This window comes from Symphalangus syndactylus, chromosome 5 (genome assembly GCF_028878055.3).
Source record: "Symphalangus syndactylus isolate Jambi chromosome 5, NHGRI_mSymSyn1-v2.1_pri, whole genome shotgun sequence".
Taxonomy (NCBI): Eukaryota; Metazoa; Chordata; class Mammalia; order Primates; family Hylobatidae; genus Symphalangus; species Symphalangus syndactylus.
This window is the reverse complement of record NC_072427.2, coordinates 87,078,845-87,097,931: the sequence shown is the minus strand read 5'-3', so window position 1 is coordinate 87,097,931 and position 19,087 is coordinate 87,078,845. Positions and strand designations below refer to the sequence as shown.

General features: G+C 55.4%; 1 protein-coding gene across 7 annotated transcripts in view; it reads right to left on the bottom strand.

The window, feature by feature from the left end:
* Positions 1 to 3,726: 3,726 nt before the first annotated feature.
* HSF2BP (heat shock transcription factor 2 binding protein) overlaps positions 3,727 to 19,087 on the bottom strand; it is a 155,135-nt gene continuing 139,774 nt past the window's right edge. Inside the window, exons 12-16 of one of the 7 annotated variants that reach the window (XM_063640522.1) lie at positions 11,287 to 11,372; positions 9,198 to 9,265; positions 5,273 to 5,455; positions 4,595 to 5,069; positions 3,727 to 3,922 (exon numbers count right to left, since the gene is read on the bottom strand). In XM_063640522.1, coding sequence (XP_063496592.1) covers positions 5,361 to 5,455; positions 9,198 to 9,265; positions 11,287 to 11,372 — 249 coding nt within the window. In that variant the 3' untranslated portion in view covers positions 3,727 to 3,922; positions 4,595 to 5,069; positions 5,273 to 5,360. Of the gene's footprint in view, positions 3,926 to 4,594; positions 5,070 to 5,272; positions 5,456 to 7,725; positions 8,351 to 9,197; positions 9,266 to 10,553; positions 10,726 to 11,286; positions 11,373 to 12,740; positions 13,391 to 17,562; positions 17,651 to 19,087 lie in introns of those variants that run through there. The other 6 variants (XM_063640521.1, XM_063640523.1, XM_063640520.1 and 3 more) reach the window with 6 other exon arrangements.

The following is a 19,087-nucleotide window of genomic DNA, read 5'->3' as shown; positions in this document are numbered from 1 at the left end:
AGCATTCTAAGTGGGCTAACTGTCCACACTCTGCTTTCCCCTCCCTGCCCCTGATGGCAGCAACCCCTCCACGTGGACCTGAGTCCCACTGGCTGGGATCCATCTATTGCATAGTTGTTACCACAGTCATGAAATGTTCTGAAGATAATCACCCAGGGAAGGGCTATGTCACCTCTAAAGACATGTGGCTGGTGTGGGGAAGAGGAGGGGCAGACAGACACGGCGGCAGCTGTCTTCAGCATGATGAGTTGGATCAGACACCAAAAGTGGGGGGGGGAGCCATGGAGGGTTCAGGCAGGTTGGAGGGGCCGGTCATCCTGCATGGAGTCTCCGAGCCCAGGGTCCTGTTTGCCTTTCTCTCTTGCCTTCCAGCTCTGTTCACAGAGCCTCCTGCAGTGGGGCCAGGGATCCTCCTGGTGGATCTGAGGGTCCAGAAAGCGGCAGCCACAAAGCACTGTGGGGCCAGAGACACTGCACCTGGGGCGGTGAAGCCCCCTCTCCCTGTTAGATCCTGGGGCCCCTGCGGGTCTCAGGCCACGGCCAGGACAGTTTGCAGTCAGCTGGGAAGCATGGGGCCAGCTGCCCAGCACCTCCTGCCACTTGCGTCCCTGACCCTTCCCATCCCGCCCCCGCTCCAACTCCATCTTTGATGTCTGGCTGCTGTCAGGGCTGAAGCCCTCGTGCTCCCGCTTCCCCTCTGCCCAAACCCAGACTGCAGAGTTTCCTCCCTTAGCCCTGGCACTGGCAGGAGGCTCAAATCATGGAAGACCCTGTCCCACCTCAATTTTATTTCTATTTTTTGAGACAGGGTCTTGCTCTGTCGCCCCAGGCTGGAGTGCAGTGGCGCAATCTCAGCTCACTGAAGCCTTGACCTTCTGGGCTCAAGCGATCCTCCCACCTGAGCCTCCCAAAGTGCTGGGATTACAGGTGTGGGCCACCGCCCAGGGTCTCCACCCCAATTTCAATGAAAGCCCAGCCAGTGTCCTCTCCCAGCTCTCCAGACATTCCTGCAGCCCGGAAGCTGGCCCTGCTTTCCTCAGAAAGCCTCATCACGTGAGCAAGGAACCTTTCACAACCCCTTTTTGTTTGTGTGAGGTGTGTGTGTGTGCATGTGTGTGTGGTATATTTGTGTGGGGTGTGTATTGGTGTGTCTGGTTTGTGTGGGGGTGTGTATGTGTGTGGTGTATGTATGGTGTGTGTATACATGTTTGTGCTGTGTATATGTGGTGTGCGTGTGTTGTTTGGTGTGTGTTCATGTGTGTACTTGTGTATATGGGGTGTGTGGTGTGTATATGTGTGTGGCGTGTGTGTGTTGTGTGGTGTGTATGTATGTGGTGTGTGTATGTGCTTGTGTGTGGCATGTATGTGTGTGATGTGTGTATGGTATGCATGTATTTGTGTGTGTACATGTTTGTGGTGTGTATGTGTGGTGTATGTGTGTTGTGTGTACATGTGTGTTGTGTGTATGTGTGTGTGTGTACTTCTGTGTATATGGGGTGTGTGGTGTGTATATGGGTGTGGGGTGTGTTGTGTGTGTGGTATGTGTGTGGTGTGTGTATGTGTGTGGTGTGTGTGTGTGGTGTATGTGTGTATGGTATGTATGTGTGTGTACATGTTTGTAGTGTGTATATGTGGTGTATGTGTGTTGTTTGTATGTGTGTTTGTGTGGTGTGTTCATGGGTGTACTTGTGTGTATATGGGGTGTGTGGTGTGTATGTTTGTGGGGTATGTGTGTGTTGTGTGTGTGGTGTGCATGTGTGTGTGGTGTGTATGTGTGTGGTGCGTGTATGTTTTTGTGTGGCATGTATGTATGGTATGTGTTTGTGTATGTACGTTTGTGGTGTGTATGTGTGGTGTATCTGTGTTGTGTGTACGTGTGTTGTGTGTGGTATGTGTGTGGTGTGTGTGTACTTGTGTGTACATGTGGTGTGTGGTGTGTATACGGGGTGTGTGGTGTGTATATGTGTGTGGGGGGTGTGTGTGTGTGTGGTGTATGCATGTCCTGTCATGCAGAGTGTACGCAACCACTTCCCGCCTCCTCTGCCCCACCCGCCCAGCCCCCTGGCACCCCTGTGGACCGTGACCCCCGAAGCCACAAACCCTGCGCTGAGCTAAACGTCCACCTGCACTGCTCGAGGTGCGGGGCGCCCAGCACTCCAGAGCCCGTTGCATTTCCACATCACAAATCCTCAGGGAGCATTTCCTTGGAGATATAAAAGTGCATCCACATGTCCCCAAGTTCTTTCGCTCAGGGAGTGCCGACCGGTGTCGGCCTTCCGGAAATGACTTTCTAAGCACTTCCATCCCACACAGGCCTGCTTCCTGAAGCCCAGCCTGGTCTCTCTGTGCCTGTGTGTCACCCTTGCTCACTCTTCCACGCCGCGAGGCTGGCTGTGTCTGCAGCTGCAGCCATCAGAGGCCTGGAGGTAGTGGAAGCAGCTCTGGTGTGCACTCAAAAGCTCCTTGCTCCAGCCACTCACTTATCACCATGTGGAGTAGAGGGTGTATGTTTCAGTGCGGTGTGTGTGAAGCCACACCAAACTCATTCCCAGCCTAGGGAGTGAGCCTCCTCTGGCCTGGGCTTAACAAACTCTGGTCAACGTGACCCACACAGACAGCAAGAAGAGGGACGTCCACTCGCACAGATCCACTTGACCTGGGTGCAGGTGACTTCCTAGTCTTCCCTTCTATGAAACGGTGACTTCTGTGGCACGCAGCCCCCTGCCCTGGCCCACGGGGACAGGCAAGCTTGGGACCCAGGAGAGCAATGACACCGGAAGGGCCAGGCCCTTTGCTGTCTTGGGGGTGAGAGGCCAGAACTCCAAGTCACCAAGCAAAGAGGGCCCCAGAGTCCCCTGTGGTCCCCAAACCTGGCCAAGGTTAGAGTCACCGTGGGGCCTGGACAGATGCCAGGGCCAGCCCAGGCCTGCCACGCGGGGGAGACTGCCGGGAGGCGAGGCTGGGAGTCTCATCATCAAGCTTCCCGGGGCTCTTGCTGGCATCCCGCCTGGGGTTTTAAGGGACATTTGGCAGCAGCTGGACTCCGAGGGAGGGGGTTGGGGGACGACCATGCATTTGCTCTGGGAATGCTCTTGCATGTGCCCACATTGCCCCTCGTGTCCCCATGCCCATGCCAGGTGGAGAGCGTGTCCACCAAGGCCCTGACCACACGGCCAGCTGTGCTCTCGGGAGCATGGTGCTCGGCTAGCTCTCCGGCCCTGACTCAGCTCAGGCAGGGGCTCAGCGCCCAGTCTGTGCTTGCAGGTCATCGCTCAGGCCGGAGCCGAGGAGCTTCGCCAGGCCTGAGACACCTAGACAAGAAGTGCCAGCTCCAGTGCCCAGGGAGGCCAGGCAGGGACGTATGCCATGAGGGATGACGCAGGGTGGAGACGGTGGTGAACGCACAGAGCCACAACTCAGTGGCTGCCCACCTTCACCATGTGGGAATGTGGCCCCAGGGAACTAGACTCGTCGGTGGCACTTCCTCTTTGAAAGGTAGGGCCATTCCTCTAAAAGAGCTGGAGACGTGGCAGGCCAGCAGCACAGGCACTAACAAGGCAACCAGCCACTATCAGATCATACCACACCTCTGTTCTCACCAACCTTTCGACTTACAGAAGAGGAGACGGCCTCGAGACCCAGTGTGCGTGACCAGTTCCACGTGCCACTAGCGCCAGCCGCTTAGAACTCCAAGAGCGGAAAGCAAGAGCTCCCTTGCCATGCGTTTGCTCAGAACTTTAATTTTTTCTCCTCAAGGAAAGTAAAAGAAACAGGTCTTCCTTCCACTGTGCAGGCAGTCAGCGAGCTCCTGCAGGTCCTGCTCTGTAAGCAGAAAGCTGGAGGCTGCACCCCAGATCAAGGCCCTCACACCTCAAAGGTTCTCACAGAGGCCCCATCTCTGCCCCGCATCTCCAGAATGTGCCTGCTGGTCGGAGAAGACTCCAGTGTGGCTCAGACAAACACAACCACCTTTCCCAGCAGCCAGGTCCATTCTCTGATGACACCCCACTGGGCACAGCCACACTGACTCCTGCTGCCACTGCAGCCACACCTGGGCCTCTCCTCCCCTGCACCAAGCATGGCGACCCTCTAGGCCATGGCCTCACCTGCCATTACCCCCTGTCCCCATTACCCCCTGCCCCCATTACCACTGCCCTCATTACCCCCGCCCCCATTGCCCCCTGCCCCCATTACCCCTGCCCTCATTACCCCCGCCCCCATTACCCCCTGCCCCCATTACCCCTGCCCCCATTACCCCCTGCCCCCATTACCCCTGCCCCCATTACCCCCTGCCCCCATTACACCTGCCCCCATTACCCCCTGCCCCCATTACCCCTGCCCCCATTACCCCCTGCCCCCATTACCCCCGCCCCCATTACACCCGCCCCCATTACCCCCGCCCCCATTACCCCCGCCCCCATTACCCCCTGCCCCCATTACCCCCTGCCCCCATTACCCCTGCCCCCATTACCCCCTGCCCCCATTACCCCCTGCCCCCATTACCCCCGCCCCCATTACACCCGCCCCCATTACCCCCGCCCCCATTACCCCTGCCCCCATTACCCCCGCCCCCATTACCCCCTGCCCCCATTACCCCTGCCCCCAGCTCCGCGTGTCAGGTTTGCTGCCCTGTCCTGCCTGGAACGCTCCGCAGGTTGCTGTCTCTGTTCCCCCTCCTGCTGAATAACGACTATTGGCGGCTCTGTGGGTGCATGTGCTTCAGAATTAAACCACAGGGCCTGCTTCTCATTGTCACCGATGCTCGGCTTCCGAGCCCCCATCGCCACCCACCAACGGCTATTCAGTGCCCACAATGACAAGAACACCCTGGATACTCCCAGATCGGCTGGCTGTGATGGCACTCACAGGCCCAGGCAAGAGCCAGCCCCAGATGGGCCCATAGTGCTGCTCTGCTTAGAGCCAACGCCTGCACCAGGCAGCCACCCTGGAGGTGCCCCTGTGAGTGGGCATAGGCAGGTATACACCCCCAGCAGTGGCAGGTGCAGCATCTCGGGCAGTCAGGGGCATCCGCACAGGCCTGGGTGCAAACTGTGGCAACTCCCATGATTCTGCATACAAGAGGGGTGGGGACGTGTGTTTTCCGGGGGAAATGGTCCCTGTCGTGCATCAGATTCTCAAAGGGGTCCAGCACCCAAACAATTGCAGGGATCATTGGGGGTCACTGGGGGTCACTGGTGCAACGGAAGCGGCCTTGGACCAGGAGTCAGGGCCCCACTGCTGACCAGCTCCACACTAAAAACTCACCACTCACCCTCGTGTTTCCTAGCAGATAGCGGGAAGAGACGCAGGCCCATCGTGTGCATGGAGGTTCAGAGTGAGCGCACTGTAAGTGGAAACTGTCATGCAAGCCTCTGGCATGACGTCCTTCCCAGACATTCTTTCACATCGGGCTTCTCGATCCAGGGTGCTGGTGCCTCCCAGGGGTCTGCGGCACCTGTGAGGCAGCAGCAGAGCCACTTCGCCATGGTCCACTGTGCTGGTTGGCTCTGTTTCCTCCTGGCTGGGGCTGGGATGCATGACAGCTGGGGAGATATTACTTCTAGGGGATCTGTGAAGGTGCTTCCGGGTGAGATCAGCGTTTGAACTGGCCTCAGGAAGCCAGACGCCCCTCCCGGTGTGGGTGGAATCATTTAACCCACTGAAGGCCTGACTAGAACAAAAAAGGCAGAGGAAGGGAGAACTGGCTCTCAGAGCTGAGACTTCGTGTCCTCCTGGGATCAGACGGCGGCCCTCAGCTCTCAGGCCTGCTGCCGTGGATGGAATTACACCCAAGGCAGAGGAAGGAAGAGCTGGTTCTCAGAGCTGAGACAGCATCTCCTGCTGAGCTCGGGTACTGGCCTCAGCTCTCAGGCCTGCGCCATGGATGGAATTACACCCCAGGCTTTCTTGGTTCTCCCACTTGCAGATGGCAGACCATGGAATTTCTCAGCCTCTGTAACTGCATGAGCCGATTCCTGTAATAATGCCTCTTCTCTTAGGTATCTATATCCATCTCTGTGTCTGCATCTCCTATAGGCTCTGCTTCGCTGGAGAACCCTGACTAGTACAGGCCATCTTCCTGGGATACAGGCCATCTTCCTGTGTGGGAAGTCAAGGCAGGAGCAGAAGGTGGCTAAATGAATATTTAACCACTATGCAACTATATTGAAACACATACAAATCAAGGGTAGCAAGGGCAGGCAGGCCACAAGGATGGCTGCCAGAGGCCACCATGGCACTTCCCCCCAATACCAGGAGCAAATGATGGACTTGGCCATACCCTACAACCATCTTGGGGTGTGGCCTGGAACCCCCAGGGAGAGGCAGGCAGCAGAAAGCCTGTAGGCCCCCAGCTTTGTACCATGAGAGGTGTGCGGGGACCAGGTCCAGGTGAGCATCCTGGCTGTCCTCCAGGAGTGGCGCCTGGCCCACTTGCTGCTCTCTCACTTCATGGGACTTGAGGAGGGGCAGAGAGCACCCTACGGAGACAACACTGGCTTTGGGACGCACCCACAGCCACCCAGGAAAAGCCTTGAGAGCACAATGAGATGGAGACCACAGCCCCCAGGAGAGAAGACAAAACTTGAGATCTGGCTCTGACTGAATTGATTGCCGCCAAAACAATGAACAGAAATCAACATTTTCCAGCAGATTTTAACAAGAATCTACACTACATAGTATTCAAGATGTCCACAATACAATTCAAAATTACTTGACGGGCCAAGCGTGGTGGCTCACGCCTGTAATCCCAGCACTTTGGGAGGCCGAGGCGGGCAGCTGATGAGGTCAGGAGTTCAAGACCAGCCTGGCCAACATGGTGAAACCCTGTCTCTACCAAAAATACAAAAATTAGCTGGGCATGATGGTGGGTGCCTTAATCCCAGCTACTCAGGAGGCTGAGGTGGGAGAATCACTTGAACCTGGGAGGCGAAGGTTGCAGTGAGCCAAGATCACACCATTGCACTCCAGCCTAGGTGGCAAAGCAAGACTCCATCTCAAAAAAAAAAAAAAAAAAGAAAAGAAAAGAAAAACAAAAAGAAGACTGAAAAAAAATGAACAAAGTCCAGGGACCTGTGGAATGATATCAAAAGGTCTAACATTCACATCCTTAGAGGCCCAGAGGAGAGAAGAAAATAGTGCAGAAAAATATTTTAAGAAATTAAAGCAGAAAACTTCCCAAATTTGGGGGAACATATCAATTTACAGTTTTAATGAGCTCAGCAAATCCCAAACAGACTAGACTCAAATAAAACCATGCCTACACATATTAAAAACTGCTAAAACACGGCCGGGCGCGGTGGCTCACGCTTGTAATCCCAGCACTTTGGGAGGTCGAGGCGGGCGGATCACGAGGTCAGGAGATCGAGACCACGGTGAAACCCCGTCTCTACTAAAAATACAAAAAAAATTAGCCGGGCGTGGTGGCGGGCGCCTGTAGTCCCAGCTACTCGGAGAGGCTGAGGCAGGAGAATGGCGTGAACCCAGGAGGCGGAGCTTGCAGTGAGCCGAGATTGCGCCACTGCACTCCAGCCTGGGTGACAGAGCCAGACTCCGTCTCAAAAAAAAATAAAAATAAAAATAAAAAATAAAATAAAAACTGCTAAAACACAAAAACAAAGAGAAAAATCTTGAATGCAGCTAGAGAAAAATGATACATTACACACACACAGGGAGCAGGAATTCATATGACCCATGATTTCTCATCGAAAACCACGGAGGCCATGAAAAGACACAGCAGAGGCTTGAACGCATGCAGCTAAGTGAAAACAGCCAGCCTGGGAAAGGCTACACAGCTATACAACTCCAGCTATAGAACACTCGGGAACAGGCAAAACCATGGAGACAGGAAAAAGGTCAGTGGCTGCCAGGGGTTGGGAGGAGGGAGGGATGAATTGCTGTGCTCATAACAGGGAAGGAAGCTGTGGACAGTGTGGAGAGGTGGGTGCGGGAATTCTCTGTACTTTCTGCTCAGTTTTTCTGTAAACCTAAATCTACTCTTTAAAACTCTAGTAACTAAACAGAAACTAGGTGCAAAATAAGCAGAGAACTTTTGTTTTGTTTTGTTTTTTTGAGATAGGGTCTTGCTCTGTCGCCTAGGCTGGAGTGCGATGGTGTCATCTCGGCTCATGGCAACCTCTGCATCCCAGGTTCAAGCGATTCTCCTGGCTCAGCCTTCCGAGTAGCTGGGATTATGGGTGTGAGCCACCACACCTGGCTAATTGTTGTATTTTTAGTAGAGATGGGTTCTCACCATGTCGGCCAGGCTGGTCTCGAACTCCTGACCTCAAGTGATCCACCCGCCTCAGCCTCCCAAAGTTCTGGGATTACAGGCATGAGCCACTGCACCCCACTAGCATAGAAATTTTAAAAACAAACAAACAAAAAAAACTGCTTAAACAAAACAGGGAGGCCAGAAGACGGTGGAACAATACCTTTTTTTTTCTTTTTTTTCTTTTTTTTTTTAATTATAGTTTAAGTTCTAGGGTCCATGTGCAGAACGTGCAGGTTTGCTACATATGTATACATGCGCCATGCTGGCGTGCTGCACGAAGAACGAAAGGAGAAGAAGTCACCACGGAATCCTACATCCAGTGGAGACAGCCTTCAGGAATAGAGGCAAAATAAAGACATTCTCAAGTAAAAGAACTAGAAGAGAATTGTCACCAGCAAGGGAAACGACCCCAGGGGGAAACACAGCACTTCTAGAATGAAGAAAGAGAAACAGAAATAACGGATACCTGGGTAAATAGTTTTTAAACTATTTTTTCTTTTAAGTCCTTTAAAATATGTATGACTATTGAAAGCAAAAAATATACCATCATCTTGGCCAGGTGTGGTGGCTCATGCCTGTAATCCTAGCACTTTGGGAGGCTGAGGTGGGCAGATCACTTGAGCTCAGGAGTTCGAGACCAGCCTGGCCAACATGGTGAGACCCCATCTCTACTAAAATTACAAAAATTAGCTGGGTGTCATGGCGCGTGCCTGTAATCCCAGCTACTCAGGAGGCTGAGGCAGGAGCGTCGCTTGAACGCGGGAGGCGGAGGCTGCAGTGAGCCGAGAGTGTGCCATTGCACTCCAGCCTGGGTGACAGAGCAAGACTCCGTCTAAAAAAAAAATACACAGACACACACACACACACACACACCATCATCTGGTGAGATTTTTAATGTTTGCAGACATGATACATGACAACTCACAGGCAGGGTCGAAGTGCTTCCACCGCTTCCACACTTCACTTGAAGTCACAAAGCAGGATCTGCAGAAACTGTGAAAGGCTAGGTTTAGTATATTGTAATCTCTAAGCAATCACTTAGAAAAGACACACAGTAAAATAAAACTGAAAAGAGACTTAGCCAAAAAAGACAACAGACACATTAAAATGGAAAATGGTAAAATATTAAAATAAGAAAAGGGAGCAGAAGGGACAATCAAAACCAACCGTAAGACCAGACCTCAATGTCACAGTTCACAACAATAGCACATATGCATCATAACCATCCCAGGACAGACCACAGTCGCGTATCAAGAGCGGCAGGACATAAGCCACCAGGAGCAGGAGGAAGGCAGAGAAGCCATGGTGAAGACATGAAGAGAGAGCCACCTTCACCCCAACCCTGTACCTGCAGGGTCAAGCAGGACATCTGAGCCTCTGTCCCTGGACTAGGGTAACAAGGAGATCTCTGGGCCCAGGAAGGCTGGGGGCAGGGGCTGTGAGGAGCTGAGGGGCCTGCAGGCCACGCTGCCCAGGCACCCCATCTGGCACCTCTAGGTGGGTTCCCTCTCACTCCCCGGTCAGGGAGCAGTATCTGACAAAACACCCTGCTGCAGGCCTCGGTCTCCCCCTCTGCTGAACGTCAGGTGGGTGCTGTCTGGGGCCTCCAGATGCTCCAAGGGGAAGACATGGCGCTGGAAGGCTCTGGGTGGTAGAGGGCTGTACAGGAGGGGCCATGGGCCTCCTGGAACTCACCTGGGAATGCTAGAAAGCGGCAGAGACAGCTCAGATGAAGCCCTGAGGGATTCCAATGGCCCCTCTCCCATTTCTCTCCCTCCCCCATCATCACTGCCTCTGAGGCCAGGGTACCCCAGGCTCTCCAACCCCACATATGGAGGCGGGCAGGCTCAGCTTCTGTCCAGCACCAGGGCAGTTGGAGAATGAAGTAGAACCCACACGTGGCTCCGTCCCCCAGGGAGAGAAAACTGCAGACACCTTCCTGAGACTGGGACAGGGGGACAAGGAAGCCTGGCCCAGACAGAAGCACGAATTGGTGGCACGGGCCTGGTGTTGAGAACAGGGTCCAACATCACAACCCCACTTGGGAGGCCAGCATCCGGGGCCTCTGCCAGCTCTGTCCCAAACGGAATTTGTTCTCACTCTGGACACCCCCAGGGACCCCCTGTGCTCACAGGCAGATCCAGGGGGCAGGAGGGGGGCCTTCCCATGCCAAGTGCAGTTGGATGATGAACGACGCCCTCAGAAGATTTGTCCAGGTCCTGACCCAAGGAACCTGAGAATGGAACCTGATTTAGAAAAGGGGTCTTTGCAGATAGATGGGATTAACTTAAGGATTTTGAGATGAAAGCCTCCTGGATGAGGGTGGACTTGAGATCCAAGGACACATTCTTAGAAGTGAAGGGGGAAAGTTGCAGAGACACACCCACGTGAGACGGAGACAGAGAACCGGAGCGATGCAGACACAAGCCAAGGACTGCCTGGGCCACCGGAAGCTAGGAGCGGCAAGAAGGGTTTTCTCCTGGAGCCTTCAGCAGGAGGTGGCCCTGCTGACACCTTGATTTTGAAGTCTAGCCCCAGGACTCTGAGAGGGTCCATTTCTATTGCATGAGGCCCCCCGCATGCAGTATTCTGTCATGGCAGCCCCTGCCTCATGCGGCCTGGATCTCATGAAGGGTCCACTCCCCTCGTCTCCCAGGTGGGGCGCGGCACCTTCATGCTGCCCTCTAAGGACAAGCGCATGAGAGGCCAGCCTCCCCCACCAGCAGGACAGAACGCATGAGGCCTTTAACAGGCCACACTGGTGCCTGGCGTGGCTAGGACAGCAGTGCTGCTGCCCCACTGTGGGGCCGAAAGAAGCCAGGGATGAGGGTGCGGGCACATCTGTGGGTCCCGGAGGCTCCAGACCCCCAGGCCAACTGCACAGCCTGCAGGCAGCGCTGCCTGGCCGGCCCTGTCATCTGTCTGTCCATACATCTAACCACTTTCTCTCTGGGGCCGCCCCGCCCAGAGTCCCTTTCCTGCCGGAGGCTGGGGCTTTCCTGGCAGCTACTCACCACTCTCCCGGTGTTTGTTCATCGAGGTTTCCCGCTGCTGACGGTTGTTTTGACTTGCTCAGGGTTGTCATGCACCTCTGCCCTGGCTATGTAAGGAGAAGGAGGCTTTATGCAATCCGGGAAGCCCGCGTCAGGCCCAGGAGGTACGCCAGCTCTCTAGGACGCTGGCCAAGGTCCCTCGCACTTGGCCGGATCCAGGCAGGGAGTAACAGACCTGCTGGCATCCTCCTGACCCGTTTCCAGCTCTCCCCTCCCCGTGTCCACAGCTCAAGGTCAGAGGACAGGCAGCCACCTGGCCAAAGGGCAGGCCCCCTTGTGCCCTGGATGGTGATGGCCTCTGGAGCCAGAAAGAACGAGGTGGTGAGGGGACCATGGAAGGCAGCCTGGACCTTAGTGAGGGTGGATGGCTTGCTGGGCGGGTTCCCCAGGGGCAGAGGCTGGGACAGGATTCAGGGTTACAAGGCAGGTGACCCCTGGCCACCCCAGGAGAAGAGAGGGAAGGAGCAGGGGTCAGGACAAAGGGGCAGGTGCCCCATGGGGGACTCGGGGGGCAGGCACACATGGGGGACTAGGGAGGCTGCAGAGCCACCTGCAGAGTTGCCCCCGCAGGCAGGAGACACTTGGCTACTTATCCCCCACCTGCCATCAGTCGCTGTCAAGGGGATCCCAGGGACCCTGACTGCCCAGCATGTCTGGCCTGGCTGGAGGGAGTCCCCAGGTAGCGCTGAGCCATCGTACAGGCTGGAAGGACAGAGACTGTTACTGGCGCCCAGGCTTGGGGCCATGCCGCAGCAGCCTGGGAGAGGCAGCTGGAGGCAGAGAGAGAGAGACCGGGCTTCTCCCTGGCAGGGCCAGCCACTAGCTGAGCCTGGCTGAGAGGCGGTGAGGGGGCTGGGCCTGGCCCTGGAGCGAGCTCTACGAGGGGGTATGGGGCTCACAGACGGGCCAGCACCATGCCTCCAAGAGTCAGAGAAGTGAGGCATCAGACAGGCTGTGGCCCAGTCCCACAGAAGAGGTACCGTCTTGAGCCTCCAGTGTGCTCTGCAGAGCCTGGAGGCCCGGACACGTTTTGGGTGGAGGGTAGAGGTCTCAGCCTGGGCCAGGCTCCCCATCTCACCCCTAAGAGTGGCAGCGGCCCAGGGTCCGGCCAGGCCCTACTGATGTGTTCTCAGGGGCCAGGACATCAGTGCAACAGGGCAGCCACTTGGGACAGGCCTTGGCCGACCGTCCCCGTCCCCAGAGCACTTTCGGCTGCATCTGGGAGCCGCATCCCCTGTTTGTTCTCTGGAACCAGGAAGCCAGGGCTTTCCACTTCCTGGCCGCTGCGGAGGCCATGCTCTTTTTACTCTCCAAATAGGAAGGCTCCTGCAAGCCTCCTGCCAAGTGAGTGTGGAGAGCTGATCTCAGTGCAGCTGAGGTTAATGGACAGGAAGTGCCGTTACCTAAATGGGCCGATAAGCTGATGCGAAGCCTGAGAAGAAAGCCTTTCCAGGCCTTGACCCAGAGAGCCAGCAGGAAAGCAGCAGGCGTCGCGGCCCCAGCAGGGAAGACCAGCTCTTGAGCTCCAGCCCCAGCTCTGTCTGCAGCCTGGCCTCGCCGCAGTGCCCTCGGCCCCCTGCTCACCCTTCTCTGGCCTCCTCAGGGCTCCTGCACACACACCTGTGGGTCTACAAGGGGCAAAAAAGATCCCGGAACATCGGGGCAAGAGCCCCTCGCCAGACCCCGTGTGCAAGCCCCCATTTACGTGTTGCACTCCCAGGGGGGCCCCTGAAGCCCTCCCTCTCGGCCTTGAAATTCCCATTGCAGACATGGTCCAGCAAGGCCGGCTATCTGGCTTTCTGGCCAACGATCAAAACAGCAAGTCGGAATGATGGTGGGCTGGCAGAGGAAGGCCGCCGACAACCAGGTGACCACTGAGAGCAAGGAAGAAGCCACACAGATGCAAGGACCCCAAAGTGGGAAACCCCATGGCAGGGGCCGGGGGCACCTCAATAATAGACGTCCCACGGTGTCACCTGGGCCCAGTACAGGATGGCAGCTAGCAAGGCCGTGTCACCAGGAGGCTGAGTCACAGGAAGGCTGCGTCACCGGGAGGCTGTGCAGACTGTTGAAGGGGGCACAGGAATGTGGAATTGGTGTTGGCCCAAATGAAACTGCCAACAACTGCCCTCAAAACTGGGGAGCTCCCAGTGGCTGAACCGAGGATTGCCACAGTGGGGGGCACTGTTCTAAAAAGAGGTCGAAGGCCTAGACCATTGAGTTGTAATCATTCATCAAAACCTTTTCCATGGAATTCTGCAGCTGACCTGGGAAGGATGTGTACAGTGGCCACACGGTGCTGCAGTGAAGTCTAAGGGACTGTTCAATGTGGCACCTACATTTGGGGAATTACAGATGTCAGAGCTTGCAGGGAGTCACCCACAACTGTCTCCCCCAAGGTAAAGACGAGTGTCCTTCACTTATGACACACCGGGTTCCTGCACAGCGATGGCCTGGAGCATCCAGAGAAGGGTCCCTGCTCTCAGAGCCAGCCAGGCAGGCTGTGTACACGGCCATGGAAAGCACCCTTGGGGGAGGGTGTTGCTGTAATTTCCGCACCCCCACTTCCTCATGTCCTGCAACCTAGCTAGAATCTGCAATCAAAAGCTACCCAGCTTTGGAAGGCTGAGGGGGATCACTTAAGGCCAGGAGTTTGAGTCCAGCCTGGGCAACATAGCAAGTTCCTATCTCTAAAAAAAAAAAAATTAGGCAGGTGTGGTGGTGTGTCCCTGTGGTCCCAGCTCCTCAGGAGGCTGAGGTGGGAGGATCACTTGAGCCCTGGAGTTCAGGGTTGTAGTGAGCCATGATCGCACCACTGAAGGTCAGCCAGGGCAACAGAGTAAGACTGTCCCAAACGGAATTTGTTCTCACACTGGACACCCCCAGGGGCACCGTGTGCTCACAGGCAGATCAGGGGGCGGGAGGGGGGCCTTGCCATGCCTGTCTCAAAAAAAAAAAAAGCCACCAAGGATGCTTTGGGTGTCGGCCGCCGCAGGTCCCCATCTCTCTGCATCTAGCAACATCACTTGGCCCTCAGAATGGAGCAGGAATGCGAGTTCCAGGCCCAAGTACCACAGGATGGAGGGAGCTCTCACAAAATGAGCATGGTCTTGCTAGGGGGCACAGGCTGTCTCCAGTGGACGGGCCACTCCCACACAGGCATGGAAGTGCAGGATGCACTCTTCCCGTGGTCCAAGGCCCTTTGTTTCTGGAAGGATGGGTGAAAGCAGACACTACCTGTGCCAACTGGAAACCTCTCACAATGAGATGAAATACCCGCAGGGCCATGCCCTGCCTGCAGCGGCTCCAGCCTGGCTGTGTGTTTTCAGGGGACCTTGTGCTGCGGGTGCAACTGTTAGGGTGACCAAGGGAGGGAGGGGCAGGGGCAGACGGGCAGCCAGAGCACCCTCGGGAGAGGCGTGTGGCTCTGAGCTGCCGATGTACCAGCAGGAACAGGCTCCACAGGACCCTCAGGAGTGATGACATAAAGACCCTACCCCGCTGCAGGCACTGCCAAATATTCTGGGTGAGCTCCAGTCACCCCAGCCCAACCCTCCTACTGTTTGGAATGGGGACCCCTGAAGCCCAGGAGTCCACCCGGGTCCCCGTGGTCTCCACTGGGACCAGGGGAGCCAGGCTTGGTGCCTGGCCACAGCCCTTGCCGGGTAGGGGAGGTGGGTCTGACTTCCAGGGGAGCATGGTGGGGGCAGTAGGGCCTGCTCGTGGGTCCCTGCCAGGGCCAGAGCGGGGCCACTGGGTGGTGGCATGGTTCCTAGCTCAGGTGCGGCAGCCGAGGCCTCAGCACAGCACAGAATCTCCTGCAGGCCTAATTTCTGGAGTCTGGCCAGGCGCAGTGGCTCACGTCTGTAATCCCAGCACTTTGGGACGCCGAGGCAGGTGGATCACAAGGTCAGGGGTTCGAGACCAGCCTGACCAACATGGTGAAACCCCATCTCTACTAAAAATATAAAAATTAGCCGGGCGTGGTGGTGCGTGCCTGTAATCCCAGCTACTTAGGAGGCTAAGGCAGGAGAATCGCTTGAACCTGGGAGGTGGAGGCTGTAGTGAGCCAAGATTGCACCATTGCACTCCAGCCTGTGTGACAGAGCAAGACTCCGTCTCAAAATAAATAAATAAATACATAAAGTTATTTATTTCTGGAGTCTTCATCTTACAAAGACGCAGGGGCCGGAGCTGCCCCTCACAAAAGGCAAGAATGGGCTGCGTGTCGGAGTCAGGCCCAGACCAGGGACAGCAAAGCCACCGGCAGACAGGCGAGGATGAGGACGAGGCCCTGCTGCCGGACACAGTGTGCTGTCTGCACTGAAGGGGGGCCAGTGAGTGCACAGATGGCAGCCCAGACAGGGAGGAGCCCCCTAGCACAGGCCTCTCCTGGGCTCCAGCACTTCCAGAAGAAGAACAGTTAGGAGAAGGCAGATAAGGGGGTAGGACCAGGGCCAGGAGGGGCACGGTGCCTGCTGTGGCTCTGAAGTTACTCCAGATGCCCTCAGGGGCACAGCGGGGTGACTCCACCTTCCACAGTGACTCTGCAAGATGGACGCCCCTGCCCTATTTCTCAGCTGGGAAATGGGTTCCAGCAGTATCCAGACCACACCCTTGGAAGGGCAGAACCAGGAGCCCCCTTGCCAGGGGGCTTCATAGCCACTGCCTCTCACTGCCCCACCACCAGGGGGCTTCATGGCCACGGCCTCTCACTGTCCCACCACCAGGGGGCTTCATAGCCACAGCCTCTCACTGCCCCACCACCAGGAGCTTCTCAAGGGGTGTCCCCACGCACACAGCAGAAAATCTCAAGGACTGGCAACTGCTTGAGCCTCCCAAAGTGCTGGGATTACAGGCGTGAGCCACCACGCCCAGCCCTGCCAGGGCTTTCGGTTGCCGTGTGTGCACGTCTCTGTGTGTGCGCACGTCTCTGTGTGTGCGCATGCAAGCACATGTGTTAAATCTTCTCAGGCTGGGCATGGTGGCTCACACCTGTAATCCCAGCACTTTGGGAGGCCAAGGTTGGCGGATCACTTGAGGCCAAGAGTTCGAGACCATCTTGACCAACATGGCGAAACCCCATCTCTACTGAAAATATGAAAATCAGCTGGGCATGGTGGCACACACCTGTAGTAGTCCCAGATACTCAGGAGACTGAGGCATAAGAATTGCTTAAACCCGGGAGGTGGAGGTTGCAGTGAGTGGAAATGGTGCCACTGCATTCCAGCCTGGGCAACAGGGCCAGACTTTGTTTAAAAAAAAAAGAAAAGAAAAGAAAAGAAATTGTCACCTCTGTCACTGTTTTGCATTCCGGGCAAATTCCTTATTTCTCTCTTCTACTTCACTAATTCTCTTTTCAACTGTGTACTTGATCCTACCCCATCTTCTGAGCCTTTTGTCTCGGTGACTGTATTTTTCATTTCCAGGATGTGCCATTTTCATACCTATCCGTTCTTGTCTTGAATCTGCCGTTCGGTTTTTGTAATGTATTTACTTTAATGGCTGTGGTCCTTTTTCTTATCTCTTTGGTAGATTATTTAAGAGTATTAGATTCCTCCATAAACTTAACTCCATCTGGAATGAATTCATGTTCTGCGTAAGAATTTTGTTGGTTGTTTCTTTTTTAATTTCAATGAAATTAGGATAACGTAAAATTAGCCATTTAAAAGTGTGCAATTTAGTGGCATTTAATACACTCAGGATGTTGTGTACCCATAACTGTTTCTTTCTTAACATGGAAAATCCCGTGCTTCTGAATTGGGGCTTGCAGACTCATTTTTAAAAGTTTGGTCATTGGATCAGGATATGGGAAATCAATTCTCTGAAAGTCAGTTCACAAAATGACCTTGATTGGTCAGTTTGCTGAAAATCAATTCTCTAAACGATCCATTTTCCCAAGACTTCAGAGAGAAACTTTAAACCTTGTCTGGGCAGTTGGCCGCAGCCATTTGGCAACACAGGCAGGCGCAGGGGCTGAAAATTCCAGCAAAATATGTGAACCAGGGTTAAGGGCACATTCAGAAGAAAAGATATTCAGCCAAGCTGGACCAATGCATATCAGGAAAAGGGGCCACGATAAAACAGCGAGAAGCCTTTGGGGGCCATTTTGTTACTCACTAACTAGATCACTCTGTGAGTCGGCTCGGGTCCACCCAGGTCTAGGCAAACAGAGTTTTAGCAAATTGATCTAATTCTGAAGACAAAGTGGCGAGTAGACGTCGAGGGTGCGGTGGAGTCCCAGCTTTCCACAAAATTCTGCTAGCTGTGTGACCTCAGGCAAGTCGCTGAGCCTCTCTGTGCCTCAGTTTGCCCCTCAGGGTTCCTGTAAGGATTAAACAAGGTCGCCTAGGTGTTGGCGGAGGTTAGTAACACTCCTGGTGGGAGAGCTCTCCAGGCTGTCCTGGGCCTGCACCATCAGCCCTCAGGGCCCTTCCTGCTCCTCTCACAAGCTGATGCCACTCTGGGCCCTGGGTTTCAGGAGAAAATGACCTCTGTAGAGGAGGCAAGCCAGGGGAGCTCTCGCGAAAGCCCCCAGGAGCACAGCTCTCCTCCCTTCCTTCTCCCTGATTGGTGGACCTATGCACGGACATGACAGCAGCGTGTCACCCACCCTGGCCACCACTCTCTCCTGGCAGCCCCAGACTGACAGTCTCTGCCTTTCCTTCTTTCTAGTGGCAGTGTCTCTAAAGCAGCTTCTCTTTCTCCCGTTTCCGACCTCACCCCGTCACCGGCTGCCCGAGGCCACCCTGCAATCAGCCATATTGGCATTCCCAAAGCCCAGTGAACCCCTGATAGTATGGTGTGCACCAGGAATGAGTTGGGCACTGGAAATCTATGCATGATAGGAACCAGAAGAGGGTGGGCCCTTCACCTTCCCCACCTTCTGGCCCCCTGACTGGTGGCTTGCCCCTGGGGCCTCCTCTGGGCTAGGGTCTGCCCATCAATGCTTGTTCCTGTGACAGGCAACGGCAACTCCAGATGTCCCATCACAGCTGCCCACCGGACACAGATATGGGGACACCAAGGGCGCAGGGGGCAAAGTCAGCTGCGCTGTGCACAGCAGCTGCTGCCACACAATGGCACCAGAAGAGCTCCCGCCAGGTGTGCTCACACCACATGCTCCCACCGCACACATGCTGGGTTGGTGCCCCGTCTGCTGAAAGGACATGCCACCGGGCATGCTGGGTGCCACCGAGCTGCTGGCATGTTCGGTGCCTGCTGGCTGAACCTCGGAGTTGCGTGGCAGTGGCTTTGCTTCATTGCTGTCTGGTTCACTGTGCTCTAAGTTCGGGAGCCCTGCAAGCAGTGATGCGTGGCCACATCTACAGCCTCGCTGGCCTGTCACATTCCCACGTCAGGCTCTCAGCTCCAGCACGAATCTCCCATTCCCCTACTGTCTTAGTCCATTCTGGCTGCTATAGCAAAATCCCACAGACTGTCGGCTTCTCAGCAGCAGAAACCTATTTCTCACAGTCCTGCAGGCTGGAAGTCCCAGACCAGGTGCCCGCATGGCCGGGCTCTGGCAAGGGCCCACCTGCGGCTTGCAGATAGACATCTTCTTACTGTGTCCTTACATGTGGAAGTGGCAAGGGACCTCTCCTTCCTAAAAGCACTAATCCCAGCATGAGGGTTCGGTCCTCCAGGCCTAATCACCTCCCAAAGGCCCCACCTCCTAATGCCACTGCCTTGGGGGTGAAGATTTCTGCCTATGAGTTTTGGGGGACATGAGCGTCCAGCCCTCAGCAGCTGTTACTGTGGC